Source organism: Mustela nivalis (assembly GCF_964662115.1).
Source record: "Mustela nivalis genome assembly, chromosome: 14".
Classification (NCBI taxonomy): Eukaryota; Metazoa; Chordata; class Mammalia; order Carnivora; family Mustelidae; genus Mustela; species Mustela nivalis.
The window spans coordinates 9321524-9337469 of record NC_139033.1 but is presented as its reverse complement, the minus strand read 5'-3'; the positions used below and the strand labels follow the sequence as shown (position 1 = coordinate 9337469).

The 15946-nt window shown below is 58.8% G+C and overlaps 1 protein-coding gene across 1 annotated transcript in view; it reads right to left on the bottom strand.

The window, feature by feature from the left end:
* Positions 1–15946, bottom strand: part of RBM19 (RNA binding motif protein 19) — a 120039-nt gene that overhangs the window by 26975 nt on the left and 77118 nt on the right. Inside the window, exon 22 of the mRNA XM_082698907.1 lies at positions 7350–7455. Coding sequence (XP_082555033.1) covers positions 7350–7455 — 106 coding nt within the window. The remainder of the gene's footprint in view (positions 1–7349; positions 7456–15946) is intronic.

Here is a 15946-nt window from a genome sequence, read left to right as displayed (position 1 = left end):
AGCTGTCTCTTCTGCAACACCTCCCTCCCCTGCCCACTTTGAGAAAATCTGCTAACGTAGAAGGGGAATGACAGCCATCGGCTAAGACTGTGACCAGGCCTGGCAGCCATCTTCCCGGAACACGGAGGGCTCTGGAAGGCTGCCAGCGCAGCACTGGGCTGACCTTTCTGCAGCTCTCCCTGGAGACAGAGACCTCTTCCTCCCAACAAAAGAAGTCCACTCGGTGCCCTTGGCAGGACTCCTGTCCCATGGGTGTGTGGCTCCCAGCCCGTGCCTGAGGACAGGACTCTTGTCTTTACAAGCCCAGGCCCTTCTCAGCCCCTTCTGCTCTGTGCCTTGCAGAGTGGACGGGCTGCCTCTCTCTGCAGACGTCAGATCCACCTGAGCACAAACAACAGCAACCTGCGCCCGGCCATCTGTGCCCCCAGTGCCTGGAGCATGTGTGACCTAAGATGGCCAAGAATGACCACGTGTGCCTGGGAGCATGGGACCGAGTGACAGGAACGGGAGCACCGGGCCCTGGCTGGCAGTGCTGGGGGCTTGGCTCCTCCTCTTTGCGGAGGTGGCTCAAAAACACGGGGCCTATGCTTCCGGGAGGAGGTCCTGTACACTCTGTACGTACGCTCTGGGTCTCTCTGGGCAGCCCCCGAGCTCTGAGGGGCAGAACCTTTCCATCCCTGACTTTCGGCACTCACAATCCCGAAAGCAAGCTCTAAGCGCGTCCTGCCAGCACGCGGGGGCTGATATCTGGAATGAGCGCGGCTCTTGGCACGGGACTGGGGGGCCCCATTTGGCACCCTGGACCTTCGCAAGTGGGGAACCCGGGGATCTGAGGACAAGTTTCTCAGAGAGATAGCCGGGGCCTTGGTTCTCTTCCCTGTCCTGCGTTCATCCACACAATTCCATCCAGTTCAACTCGACTTCCCCGGAGGACCCACCATGAGCTAACACGCCAGTGGGGGACACAAAGGTGAGGCACCCCCTCTAACTGCTGGAGAGATAAAGGGACCAATGCCAGGTCACCGGTGGTCAGAAGCAACCAGGCAAAGAGGCGGCATGGCCTGCTAATGGCCTTCGGCTCCAAGTGGGGCCTGTGATGTGACCCGGATGCCTTCCGGCTTTGTGACGGATGGGGCACCTCTCTGGGTTTCCCCTTTCTCACTGTGAAGTGGGGGCACCCTGACCTCCCGCAGCTGCCGCAGAATCAATAAGACCACGATGATTCGTTTCCCCCAGTGCCCAGCACACGGTGAGGGTCTGAGCCCTGATCCCGTTTTGCCGTTGGTAGTAGAGCTTTTCAGAAGTTATGAGTGGTGCCCCTGGAAGGGAGAGAGTTGCCCAGCTCTGAAAGGTGGGTCGTTTTTCCCGGCTTACAGGGACTGACTGCCTGATGTGAGAGAAAGACTCTGGAAACTGACTGACCTTCACCCAGGGGCAGAGGGGGAGCTCACAGCTCTGCTTATCCCCTGGAGATGAATGAAGGGTGTCCTCCTGCTAAGCTGAGAGGGGCTTGTCCCGACCCAGACTTCTCAGCCTATAAATGCTAAATGCGTTGGCTGAGCCTGACTTCCTGCTTTGAAATGCAAGGCTCGGGATTCGTGGACCTGCCTGAACAGGAAAACGGGGATCAACCCCGATTCCTGAGCTGGCTTGCAGTTAACCTGTCTGGGGACGAAAAGCATCTGAGAGCCAGGCAGCAGCCTTGACCCTGGGGGCCCGGCCCTTTCGGACCCCTGCTGCTGCCCTTTCTGCGGTGCCATGTGCCAAGGTCCAGGCCTGGCCCTTCACCTTCACGGCTGCCTCGGGGAGGTAGTATGCATTCCGATGTGCGGATGGACGAGTAACCTGGGGTCGGGGATATGAAGCCCCTCGTCTGCGTCCACGGCCTCCTCCTTTCCACAGGGCGATGGCCCCTCGGACCCTGCTGCACTCCCACAGGCCCCCGGAGACTGTGCTCTACTCCCTTCTTCCACTCAGTTAAGCAAACGTGTGCAGAGCGCACACCGCGGATAATCTGATGGCGATCATCGTTTATAGGGCAGGCGAGACGGCTCAGCCCTGCGCGGGCCGCACTGGGCACCCGGCACTGAGCCGGGCATCCCCGCTCGGAGGAGCCCCGTCCGGCTCCCTCACGGTCCGCCCTCCCCAGCACTGGGCTGGTTTCGGCAGAGTCTGCAAGGTGACAGCGTGGGTGCGGCCGGGCCCGATGGGGGTCACTGACAAAACCCTCAGCAGCAGCCCAACCCTGGGGCGGGGAGAGGGGGCACGGGTCCACGTCCCCCCCACCCCCCTTCCCCGGCACGGTGCCGAAGCGAGACGTGGGGAGGGACACATTAACTGGAGCGCCCCCACAATTAAAGCCGTGGTTGTTTACCACGGTGAGAACAGCTCTGCCTGCCAACACCAGCCGCCATCACGTCTCCCTACTGCCGGCTCCCCCCAAGTGTTTATTTAAGCCAACACATTGCTCTGCTAATTGGATAACATTCCATGTGAAAATAGACCTTTTAAAACAACAGCAGCGGCGGCAAATAAAAACAGCTGCAACTGCAAAAGTACAAAGGCGCGGCGGGCTCGGGAAGGGAAAAATTAAAGGCGCATGCATGGGAAAAAAATTAATATTCTGGTTTCTGGGCTGCGAGTCTGCTCTTCCCATCCTTTTCTCTCCCGGGACCAGCCTGCTCCGGGCAAAGACAGAGGAGGGGGTTGCTGCGGAAGAGAACCCCAGTGGCTACCGGGGGCCCTCTCCGAGGCCAGGCTGCAGTCGGGCTCGGGGAACCGGAAGCTGACATGCACGCTGGTGGGGCTGATATTGGGGTGCTCGCCCCTTCTCTGGGGGTGGGGGGCTCCCTTCAGCCTGGGTGTGCTCCCAAGAGATGCTCTGCCCCCCAGCCCCACCAGAACGTCTCTAACCGGCAAGTCCTCTCTGCTGGGCGCTGGAGAGAAGAGGGGCTGGCACTCAGAGTAAGTGAGATGAACGCGGAGGGCGGGCCCTGGATGCATGGGCTTCGGCATCTGGTCAGCACGCGGGCCGGCTCTGCCCCGTCCCGGCTGCATGATCCCGGGGCCAGTGACTTGACCCTCTTTGAGCCCCAGTGTCCTCAGGTGTCAAATGCCACCCACCGCTAACTTCCTGGAGTCCTAGGAGGATGGAGAGTGACAAATGGGAATGACTAGCACCCCCTGCCAAAGACAGGCTTTGAGAAGTTGACGGTTTAGATCAATGCCAAGATGTTACCCTTCTGGAAACCTCAGGGTGGCTCCTGAGAGCATGCATGTGAGACAGACTCAGGCCACCCAGGGAAGACCATTTGGAACGCGTCGAGTCCTTGACTTCAGTCTTCCTTCGTCAGCTTCCATCCCTCCCACTCCCCTCCACCTTGAGGGGGAACTTCTTTGAGAAACATCAGCTCATCACCCTGGAGTTTTAGGGAACAGGGGCACTTCCAGAAGGACTGACGCTTACTGCCCCGGATACCGAGAGCCCACAAGTGTCCTAGGATGGGACAATGTGCCAGGTTGCTGACCTTGTGATAAGGGGGATGGGTCTCCTGCGTAGCACCTCGGCCCCGGAGCCTGGCTGGAAGCCAGGCCCCCCCACAGCCCGGGCTTCTGGTTGGTTCACGGGGATCGATCCATGGAATTTGGTTCATGGGGATCAGTCCACGGAGCTCTGCAGCAGCTACACAGATGGAGCTCGGTGGCCGTGCAGAAGGAGTGATGCGAACTTCCCACCCTGTTCCCGGGGCTGCTGCAGGCTGGGGCAAGATGATGCGGTGTGGTGTACAACACATGTGTGCATGTCACATACAAAGCCAGCACGATTGGCCACGGGAGCCTCTGGCTATTGTCATCAGTTGCCTGGTTACCCCGAGCTCTGCCACCACAGCCTCTGGGGAGCCTCGGATTCTTTCCAGTTTGGGGGTGTGTGCTTGACCCAGAGGAGCCTGGCGGATGACACAGTTCCTGATCACATGCAGGGGGCGGGACACGGTGTCATGCAGAAAGGTTAGAGGACTCAGTGCCGGGCACAGGGGCGGCACAGATGGGGGCATGTTGGGGCCCCAGCAGACAGTGGTGCTGAGGGGGTGCCTCTAGGGACCGACCAGGCCTAATTCTCTCCTCTGCCGGTTGGCGAATGGGCTGGTTGATGCTGGGGAAGGAGCACTGGACTGGGAGCCGACTCAGCTGGATTTGGACCCCAGCCCCACCTAGAAACCATCAGTTCCTCGGTTGCTTTCCAGACTCCTCACTGTGCAATCTACTGTTCGTGACCCATCCTGCCTCCCCCCGCCCAGCTCTGATCTGAGCACTGCCCAAGCCGCCAGGGGGAGGCTCCAATGCCGCGTTCAAGGGTTGCTGATGCCAAGAGTGACGACCTCCATCTTCAGAAGGGCGTCCAGCCAGGCAACAGGAGTGAGCCCACAGGAGGGATTCGCGTGGGTCAGGGATCAGTGGAGCCCTGGAAAGGCTTCTAAAGGAGGTCTCCTTCCTCAAGCGCTTCCGAAGGAGGAAAGCCACAGGGGAGAAGCACACTGGGGGAACTGAGATCAGGGAGGCAGATTCCCTTAGCATTCCCACAAATTCCTTCTGCAGTAGTAGACCGAGATCTTGGGGTGCTCAGTTCAGGTCTCCTTATGGCCTCGCGCTCCCTCTTCAGCCTCACGCCCACCCTCGCGTTGGCTTGATCTGCACCATGGTCGGAATTCTATTCACCAGCGTGCAGCACGCACACCTCTCTGGGTCAGCGGCAGACGCTAAATGTGCCCCTCGGAAAACAATAAAGTTCTTCAGACAGACACGGAGAAGGAGAGGGAGAAGCAGCTTCCCCGGGAGGCAAAAAGAGCAAAAGGCTATCCGCAGGGAAGACACGCTCACTCCCGGTGGGTTCACACCTCGGGGAGGGCCAGCTCGTAGGGTGGCAGCCGTAGGGCAGAGCTGCTGCGGGGGGATGCGAGGGCCACAGGTGGCCCCAGAGCCTGGCTGGCCGCCTGTCAGAGCCAAGGGGCGGGAGGACCCAATCCCAGAGGGGCTGTGGGTCGAGTCCTCCCTGTCCTCAGCTGCCCTTTTTCCTCCCGGAGCCCAGAATGGGAGGCGGGGAAAGGGTGGGGGTCGGGGGGAGCCACTTGTGTGGATCCCCAGGGCTGGGCTGGCGGGCCTTGGGAAATAGCTTTTGTAGCCCGGCTCTGGTGACAAGAGCTGCCCAGCTGGGCACTCGCCTTGCCCCATCTACCTGAGGGGCCCCTTCTGTCCCAGGGATCCCGGAGGACACAGCTGCCCTGACCCCAGCCCGGCGATGTGGCACACGGAATGGGAGGCCGGGAGCCCAAGCCCCGTCTGACCCTCCAGCCCCAAGAGCCATGTCCGTTCTGACAGCAGCCTCTGCCCCGGAGAGAGGTCGCTGTGTAGAAGACGACTGCCTTCCGGCTACGGGGCTCGGATGCCTCTTCTCCCCGCTCTGTCCCATCCCCCCTCCTTCTTAGATCGGCGCCCCCGACACCACCTTCCTCATGGTTGCAGCTAACAGGGCCAGCGCCATCCAAACCTCACGACAACTCAATGAGGAAAACCCTATCACCGTCTCATAAGGAGGGAAACCGAGGCCCACAGAACATAAGGCACATGCCCCAGGTCACACGACAGGGAGCGGCGGGACTGGGATTCCAACGCAGGCAGAGGCCGGCTTCCGAGTCTGTGCTGTAACGAGCCCCCTCGGAAGACGCAGCTCTTGGAGGCAGGAGTAGATACCCCCCTTCTCTTCTCCCCCGCTCACGATCTCACGCAGGACCCCCGATACCAGACAGGTGACAACAACAGCTCGGCACCCTCACTGTCCAGCCCCTCAGAAGCCTCCAGCTCGATGGAAGGCCAGGGAGAAAACACCGCCCTGGGCTTCCCTCCCCTCCGGCTGGGACGTAGGCACAGCGGCCCTCAAGGCAGCAGGTCTGGAGGTCACACAGCGAGGCAACGACCCTCTGGGCTCCCGCACAGCACGCCAGGGTCTCACGCATGCCGTCCGCCTGCGCCCTGCGAGGCTGGGACCCGGTTCCCACTGCCGTCTTACAGCTGAGGAACCTGGAGTGTGAGGCAGGCTCGGAAGGCCAAGCCGCCGATGGGAAAGCGCTCTGGATGGCTGCCCTCTGCGACTGCCCTCCGAGCCAACACGGGTCCCCCAACGCGGGTCCCTGCTGACGGGAACTGAGGCCAGGCAGGGCCTGTTGCGCACGGGGGTGCTGCCCCTGCTGCCACGGACAGGAGGCAAGGGAAAGGCTGCCAGCTGAGAAGAAAGGGGAGCAGATGTCCGGACAAATGCGGCCACGTGTCAACAAAACAGGCACTTGAGTTCAAGACGCCGAGACAAAGGTGGCTGGCAAGGCTCCCCGAGGTCCCAGGAGTGCCCTCTGTGCCTGTGCGTGTTCCCAGGGCCCACAAAGGCTGCAGCTGCGTCCCTGAGATGTCACCTTCGGCTCCACCCACTGGGCTTCTGGTGACGGCAGCTCGCTAAAGGCCAACGGGTGATTCTAACCAACACCCCTGCTTTCCCGAAGGACACCTCGTGAGATGAGGAGGGATCCCGTCTGTCACTTCACCGCACCCTTGAGGAAAGAGGAGGCCAGTAGAGGGGAAAGGCACAGGCTCTTGAGGGAGCCCCCAGACATAGCGGGCCCCCTGACCACACCGCCTCTGCTCCCACATCCCACATCTGCTGCTGGGCTGGGCCCCGCACCCACAAGAGTGACCCCCACTCTCCAACCCAGCCCCATGCTGCCCCGTGCCCCAATCTGAGAGGACACTTTGCTTCCAAAGTGAAAGATTCTGTCTCCAAGGAGCCTGGAAAATTCTGTACCTGTGCTTATACACATGCCTGGGATGACCTCACCTATAACCGGCACAACCAAGAGGCCCTGGCCACAAGCGGGAAGCTGAGGGAAAACACATGTGGGTCCCTGCGGACATGTCCACATTCCCAAGTGCTGGCCCCCAGCCCCTGCCACGCTGCATGGCCTCTCCCACGCTATCTGCCTCCAGGCGCTCATGACCAGGGAGCTCTGTGTGAGCTGGGGAGGCCCGGGAAACCCATTGGCCTCCCTACTTTGTATCCCCAGATTCCTGAGGATGTCACATTGGGGAGGGACGGAGGGCAGGAGACACAGAACTAACCCTTCCTCCAAGCACAAAACCCAGGGCCTTTTTTCCCGAGAGAGTTGCACAAATTAGCAGGGTCAGGGAACAAGCAGGAGAACCACACGGGGCCGTGACAAGCCCTCATCCATTAAGAGGTTTAGCTGCTTCTCCTACTAAGGGCTCAGAACCGAAGTCGGGGTGGGCCAGGGAGGGCTCTGTCTCACCTTTGCATCCTGTTTCGTGAGGAAGTCCACAAAGCCGAACCCCCTGTGTGTGCCCGTCCCGGTCATCTTCTTTGGCAAGCGGACGGTCTTCAGCTCCCCGAAGGTGCTAGAAACAAAAGGCAAAATGCAGCAGCTTAAGAATGGAGGCCTGCAAAGGGGCTGGGGTATGTGTGGGAGGGTAGGACCCACTCTCACACATGATTCCTTTCTGGTTAGAAGTACTTGAGGGGGCATATGCGCGCGTGTACACACACCCACACCCATGCACGTGCATGCACCGTACAACAGGGCTGCCTCCCCACTGGCCAGCACGTGCTTGGGGCCATGACTGTCCTTCTCTCCCCTTTCAGATCCCTGCCATCACGCTGGGCAGGGAGGGATGGTCGGGTTGGAGATGCTGGCGGAGAATGTTTGGTTCCTCTCTGACAGGCTGGCACACTTGGCCTCCCCTTGCCTGTGGGGCTATCTGGCAGGGGTGGGGGCTGGGGGGTGGTGCAGCCCTGCACACCCGTGGCCAGGGCACAGGGCTGCTTGTGTGCACGAGCCTGGGATCCGGACGCCAAGTCAGCAGGGTCTCCTGACCTGAATCCGCCCGCACGGCTGAGCTGAGCACAAGGCAACCCTGTGTGGAGCGAGCAGGACGAGTCTCCGCTCCTGGTCCCGGGCCCCGGGATGTTTCTCCAGTGCCCTGTGCCAGAACAACACACAGCTACTCCCTCTAAACCCCACGTCCCCTCCCTCTGGGCTATAGTTTCGAGATCTGCGAATCTGAAGTCAGGCAAAGCTCTGGAGGAGAAAACGGCTTGGCTCCCCCTGGCAGAAATCATACAGGTAAACACAGCTTGGACCATCCCGTGCCCTCTCCCCCACCCTCTCCTCTCAGATCAACGTTCGAGAAATGCCCGGACAAAAGGATCAGGTCTCTCTGGCTCTCCTGTCTCGCTCCCCCCACCCCAACCCTATCCCGATGTCCATTTATCAAATATATATGCACAAATGGCTGCGGATAAATATTTAATGTGCACGGGATCTGAAGAGGTGTTATTTTATTTGAAAAGCTGCGCACACTTGCAGGTGGCTGGGCACACGGCGCACACACTCAGCGGCCGAGGATGCTTCGGGGCCAAAGACCGATTGGGTAAAAACACAGTAAAGGCCGTAAGCTCTCGTGAAATGATATAAGCTAAATCCGAGGCGCGAACCCGGAGCCCCGCCAGCATGACCAGGCATCTGCCAGCCCAATTTCCGAAGGCAGGATGGTGTGTAAATGCGGCATTATGATTCCTCAAAATGAATCCGCACGTCTCTCCGAGCCCCCCCAGCAGCTCCCCCCAGGCTAGCGAGGAGGCTGGCCTCCTGGGGAGGGGAGGGGCGGAGCGGGTAGGCCTTGCAGCCCTGTCAGTCTTCCTGGCCTGGCTGAGGCTCTGGCTCCTTCGGAGGAGGGGGCGCGAGGGGGCGCGGCTGGGGCCCGGAGGCTGGGCAGGTGGGGACAAGCAAGAAGGTGAGGTGGGAGGGCCAGAGTCCTCGAGCCTGCAAAGCCTGCTTTATTCTGCCACCTAAAGGCCAAAGCGTCCCATGACAGGCACTGCCTCTTGGTGAGAGCCGCGGCCGGGGAGGGCAGCGGCCAGAGGAATTTCCACATAGTCTCCTTCAGGTAAACGGTCCGATGGCTCCGAGTTTTTCAGAGATGTGGGGACCGCAGGGATGTTGCGTCTGATGGCCAGGAGGACCCGAGGATGACAGCACTCAGACTCAGCAGGTAAGAGAAGGCCTCAGCCAGCACCTCCCACGTGTCCAGGCCACGCAGGGCGCCCTGCGGACAAGGGTGCGACGACCCTGCCCCAGGCTCCTGCAAGCCTTGGCTTCACCACTGCTTACTCCAAGCAGCCTATGCTCAACCCCCCCCCCCCCCCCACCGGCCTGGCCTGATTCCCCCCCTTCACCTGCAGTCAGGGCTCACCACGTTTCTCCACTAGGGCCCTGCAGTATAGGTGCCAATGCGCTCTCCACCACCCCGAGGTGGGTGCTCAGTTCTGCAACCGCAGAAACCACATCTATCTTGCTCTTTAGGGGATCCGCAGCCAGGAGCCCGCTGCCTGGCCTGGAGGGGACACCTGGTGGCATTTTTGGACTGAACAGACAAGCCCACGGTAGCCCTGGGTCGTAGACACGACCACTGGTATGTTACCACCGACACCCCAAGGGCTGTGTTGAGGGGGACGTGGCATGGGCCACAGGGTAGGTACAAATAGCACACGTGTTCCTTAGTAGTCATGCCACCCCCATTTCACGGATGGGGAGACTGCGCTCAGGGAGCAGCGGTTCTGGCTAGCAAGGGGCAGGCTGAGGACATGAGCCAGAGCTTTCCTTCCCCTGAAGTGGTTCGTGGTCCTTCTGTTACCTGGATGCAGTCTGGCCACCTTCTGGACTGGGGGTCTCTTTTGGAGGCATAAAGGCGGAGCGGGGTGGCTAGGAGTGGCCTGCAAGGACTCCAAGGGCTCTAGTGACTTAGTCAACACCTCACGGCAAGAGAGGGAGACTGAGTCCCAGTTCCTTCCACTCCTGCCATGTGTGAACCGGCAGTCTCTGCCCGCAGGGATTTCAGTCCTGTCCCTTGATGGTCCCGATGGCCTCTGCCCAGATTTCCTCGTAGTCTCAACTAAATTTGTGGTGAGTTAGCCGATGTGAGTGTGTACGTGACAGAGCGGGGCGGGGGGGGGCATGGCTGAGGTGCACTCTTCCCGCTGTAGCACACCACGAGCTGCGGATGCTCTGTGCATGGCAAGCAGCTCAGGGTCCGGAGAAAGGCAAAGAAAATAATTAAAAGGTAGAGAGAAAAGCTGATGAGCAGAGGCTGAAGGCGGTGTGCTCACGTGGCCCGGAGACGTGGCATCTCAGAGCTCTGCGGGGGGTGGTCCATGGCAGAGAGAGGCCCTGCAGCCACGAGGGACCAAGCACACGGCTCCAGGGCTCCTGTCCCGGGCAGCTGGGGGGGGCCTCAGGCAGGTCGCAGCCCCCGTCTGCGCGGCACAGAAAATGGCTTCAGAAGTCCCGTTATTCTTCAAGGGGACCTGGGAAACGGTCCCGATGAGCACGTTTCCTCCTTTCCTCTAAGAACAGCGCGAGAGAGAGCCGGACCTTGAGGGGCAGCTGCAAGATTAGGGTCAGATCTTCGAAGGCGCTTCCCGATGTCTGGGAAGCCCTGAAATGAACGGGCGAGGCTTCGAGACACCACGATTGCTGCCGTGGCCCCAGTCACTGATGGCCGGGTGCCCAGGGGCAGGGGGGTACTCGGCCTTTTTTTAAACACACCGTTTCCAGGTGTAACTGTCTGGATTCCCCAGGGGAGAGAAACCAGAGGCTGGAGCGGCCAGGCGACCAGGCCCCGTCCCCTGGCCATGCGCTTTCTCCCAGCTGCCCCTTTCCCCGGCCCGAGAACAATGCTGGGAAGGCGGCCGACTCCGGCCGCTTGTGTGACTGTGCAGGATAATATAAGGCTGGTACTAATGATCTTGGTGCGATATCGAAAGCGAATTAAAAAGCAAAAAAAAAAAAAAAAAAAAAAAGGTTGGGGGGGAAAATCGATGAAGTACCTTTAGCTCCTTGGAGATAAGCGATATATAAATACCAGCCATTACTAAGGTTCTTATCTGACAGGAAGGTCCACGGAGCCATTTTTAAGAGTGGCTTTTGAAGGAAGTTCTGCATGTACCCTCGTCTCTGGGGAGCAGAGGCCGCCACCTGGGGGAGGCCGGGCAGGGCCGCCAGGGACCAGAGAGGGAGGGAAGTCGCGGGGCACCCAGGGGCTCCCCCGCCACCCAGCCCAGACCCCGCCGCTTGGGGAAGGAGCCGCGTGCGCTCCCCACTGTGTAGATAATAGAAACCACAAAATAGCAATTACTGTATCAGAAGCTGTGAATAAAGAGGACATACCGGGCTTTTAAACGTGGCCCTCCCTCCCTCCCCCACCACGCTCACACTTTATAACAAACTCACACCTCACTTTTCCAATTACTTCATTCACCTTGGGTTCACCAATTACTTCCCCACGCCGCAGCCCCACCCCCTCTGCCGCACCCACAGCGCAGGACTGCCGGCACACCGGTGGGCTTTCCACGACTGGAGTTTGTTGTCACGTTTCTAATTTCTTCCGAGATGTGCAGGGGTGGGAGGGAGCGAGGGGAGGGAGAGGTGGGAGGGGGTGCGAGGTGTGGAGCGAGGCGAGCCAATTATGCCCAGCCCTCCTAAACAGGTCTGGGCATGCAAATCAGGTCTGCACTACAGGCCTGAACACAGACACAATACGTGGGTGTGTGTGTGTGTGTGCACGCGCGTGTGCCGTGGGTGCACGTGGGGGTCTCCTCCCTCCGTGCTCACTGCGAACCCCGCAACCGGACTCCAGCCCTGGCTGGGGTTTTTGGCTCTGCTCCTGAGAAGGGGTGAATCCTCCTCTCGCTCCCCTCCTTGTCTGAAGTGGTCGTGCCGCTGCTCTGGTGCCCGGGTTCTGGGGCTTCATGAGCGGACTGTGAGGCTGGCCTGCCCCTCTGACCTGTATGCTGACACCAAGTGGGGGTCGGGCACACCTTGAAGAGCCTCGGCCCCTCTGCTCCCAGGACCCAAGTCCTTATCACACTCTCCTCTTTGGATCTGCCAGAGGAACCCGCAGCCCAGCAGAAGTGCCGAGTCACGTGGGGAAGTTTGTTGGCATGACTTCTCTTCCACCTGCGCTCAATGCACTGCTGAGGGGGGAAAAAAAATACCAGCTGTCACCCAAGGGACCCAGAGTCACACAACAGCATGGTCTCGACAAGATAAAGGGATGGTTTGTGGTAAGAATAAGCCCCAGGCTTCTTTCCCTTCCTTCTGGAGGTAAGAAAAAAGGGCTAAATCTCTTGGCAAAACAAGGCTTTCAAATACACCCCCACCACCAGCACCAATTTTCCAATTTACCAGCATATCCAGCCGTCCCCCTGGGACTTCCGGGCTGTGGGGCCCCCCAGCACATGAAGCATCTGCTGGACACGATCTCCCAATGGCCTTAGGAGGTGGGCACCGCCACTCCCTTTCTGTCAGTGCAGAGAACGAGTCTCAGAAGTCATGGGATTTCTCCAAGGTCACTCAGCAAGTCCTTATGTACCAAAGGGGTGGAGCGTCCTATCCAAGGTCCCACAAGTGGCAATGAGCTGAGGGGGGGGGGGCAAGCAGGTGGCTTGTCCCCTTGTGCCTCTGATCATTCAGCGTTTACAAGCAGCATTTTACAATGTCTTGTGCAGCAACAACCGGCCTGACATTCCCCGGGTACCAGGTGCCGGGAGGGAGGCGACTGTGGGTTAGACATCAACCTTGTTCTCAGGGGACACTCGCCTGATGGGCAGGCAGGGTACCCTCCCCCCATCCTGCAGACACAAAAGGACTTTGCAATCAAACTTCTTATCTCAGCCAACTAGGGGCCACAGGTCAGGGCTCCCGATCTCTCCCCTCTGTGCCCACCATCCTACAGAAGGGTCTCCCCGTGAACGTGCGGACCCACCAGTGATTCCCACTAGGGGAGTGAACGTGGCAGGGGGGCAGCTGCTCTGCCTGGTATCGCGTCTTGTGGCCTTCTTAACAGTCCCCACGTGGATAAGGGCCCCAGCTGAGGCTTGGAGAGGCACAAACTCGTTCCCCTATCGTCTACGATAAGTGATTTCTGCAGTACACAGAGGCTTGGGCGCAGGGTCCAACACCCCAACCTCCCACTGCTGCAATGCGTCCAAAACCCAAAACTGCCGAAATTATGCCTACCTCAGAACCTTTGACCCCACTCTTCTCATGACCTAGACCTCTCCTTACCTCGATGTGCCCACCATTGACTCCCTCCTGTCATTTGATCTCAGCTCAAACGCCCCCTTTCCGAAGAGGCCACTCCATCCAATGTTGTTCCCTACCTCACGGGCCACTCTGTCACATCTGAGCACTGTCGGAAATGACCTGTTTACTTGTCTTTCCCCTCTCTGTTCTAGAAATAGAACGAACACTCCAAGACGGCTGAGTTTAGTCCCTGTTGTGTCTGTAGAGTCCAGGCCTGTGCCTAGCACGCACTCTCACATTCACTCTGCCACGCGTTTGGCCTTCAGTGTCCTACCCCAGGGCCAGGTCCCTATACTGAGCAAGCACTGGCTACTGGAGCCATGTGGTCACGTCTGGGGGCAGAACCCACAGTCCTTCTGTCCTGAGGATGCGTCTTCACGTACCACAGGTGATTACAGGAGTGTGCGGCCCTCGGGGGAACCACTCCTTCCAAGAGACCCACATGCGTCCTGTCGATTACAGCGCAATCACTGCAGCAAGCAAACATGGGACTGGCTCTAGGATTTATTGGGGGGTCTAGGAACGGGCCAGTGAGCTTCAGAATCGAGCCCCGCTGGGTCAGAGAAGACACATCTCTGGAGGTTCCCTCTAGGCAGCCTCGGCCAAGGAGCAGACGCGAGCAGGGAGCCTGGCCATGGCTGCCCTGCTGTAGCCGGTATCTCCTCCCCCAGAGGGCTAAGCTGGGGAGCGTGTGTACCCTGTGGACCGGAGCCTCGTCGGGCACTGGCTCCCAGAGACGTTTAACGGAGACCGATTTGGACATGCAGTTCCTTCCTCTTTTGTTCTCTCTCTTGCTCGCTCTCTTTTTAAAGGGTGGCTTTTAGACCGAACTTTTCCAATTACTCACCACTCATCGCGGTGAGAGCCGGATGTGGAAAGGTTACCTCGTCTCCATCAGAGCAATCCTCCCTTTCACTCTGGCCTCTTGGAGGCTGAAAAATGGCCCGGTTTCCAAGAAAGTGAGAAAGGAAGCGCGGAGGACAGCATTTAGCTTTTCTCAATAGCCTTTCATGGCTCCTTTCCAGGCAAGCGTGACCCTCTCGTTTTCGAGATGAGGACTCCTGGGCCGAGCAGTTAAATGGTATCTCTGAGTCAGAGTCGGGGCCCGTGTTCCAGGCAGGGCCCACACTCTCTCTTGCAGCTAGCTCCTGTAAGGAGGGCATGTGGCCCCGAGGAATGGAAGCTTCTGGCCTGACTCTTGGTCTTCACCAGCTGCGTGACCCCGGTGGAGGCGTTTCCAGGCTGGACTGAAGGAGGAGAGCGACACGCAGGCACACGCAAGGGGAGTGGAAACCCGCTCTAGGTTCAGGGTCCCTGCTCCACCAGAAGGGGGCAGGGACCACTCAGCCCCAGTCTGGACGGCCAGCTGGATGCCTGGGTCCAGAACTGTCAGCTCTTCTCTTTCTTCTAAACCGTCCTACTGTCCAGATACTTTGGAGAAATGCAATTTCTAAATATTGGTAACAGAGTCGAAACATTTTAGACACCGTGTCACCAAGTGCAACACACACAGCCTGTGGGGGGCCTGTCCGTCACCTGCACACCTGAGTTCCCGTTCTGCTGTGGTTCCAGAGATCAGAGAGGCTGCTCTACTTCCAAAGTGATGAAATTTCCTCCCCTCCTTGTTAGCCAGGACTGGGCCTCTCCCGGCCGCTGGCAGTCCAACGGCCCCTTGCTGGCTTGGGTTCACATAATGTGGCCCTGGCGGTTGGGGGGGGGGGTCTAAGTTCCGGGAGACAGAGAGGGTCTTCCCAGTGCACTTTGCTCTCCAGCATCTACTCCAGGCATGGACCACTTCTGGCGACACATTCACCAAAGGAATCATTGCTCCCCGCCCCCAACCCCCATCCTCCAGGACACAGACTCAGATTTGAGGCATGGAAACAATTTGAATATGCCTCGTCATTCAGCTAGCACGGGTCCTTCATTCTTGGGCAACTATTTCCCGAGTGCGTCCTGAGTGCAGATGCTGAACTCCGTGCTGGGAAAGAACAGACACACTCTGGAAGGCCTGTGCTCTTAACCAGCGGGGGTCCATCCGTGCACGGCTGAAGGATTTGAGAAGCCACTGAAGGCTGGATACTGTCTGCTGAACCTAAGTGTTGTCCTTAAGCAGAAGATGTCATAAAAATAGTTCTAAGATCAAAGGTGACCAACTCTTTAAAAACAGTAGCTTCCAAGTTTGTCCTGAAAGATGTTAAGAGGTATTTTGTGTAATAAGTCTTCTGGAATTAAGTAAATTTGAGAGCTAGCTGGTTAAACACAGTTCAGCAAGCTTCTCTGCTGCAGACCTTGTCAGTGCTTTTAAGGTATTAGGTACATGGAAGGTGGATCTGGAAGGGTGAGGGAGAAGACAGAGTACTTCTCAAATTCATCTGGCCATTGAACCTTCCTACCCCCAAACAAGAAAACCTATTAGCATCTCTCGGGACACAACTGTGGAATACAATTTGGGAGAAGCAAGGTCAGGCAATGATCATGGAAGGCTGGAGCGCACACAGTGAAGCAAAGCTTCTACCTCGCCCGGAGCTCTGAAAGTGGGGAGCTGCTGCAGAGGTCTAGTTTTGCCCATGAGGGGCCAAGTCCCAGCATCACTGAAAGAATGGAAGTGTGACGTCAGACATGGGTCCCGATCCTAGCTCTACATGTGATGTCACCTTCCCCAGGCTCAGCTCTTCACCTGAGAAATGACGGCCCCGCCCTACGAGGCTGCTGGATGGAGGATTCCCGGCGTATAAGGGGAACGA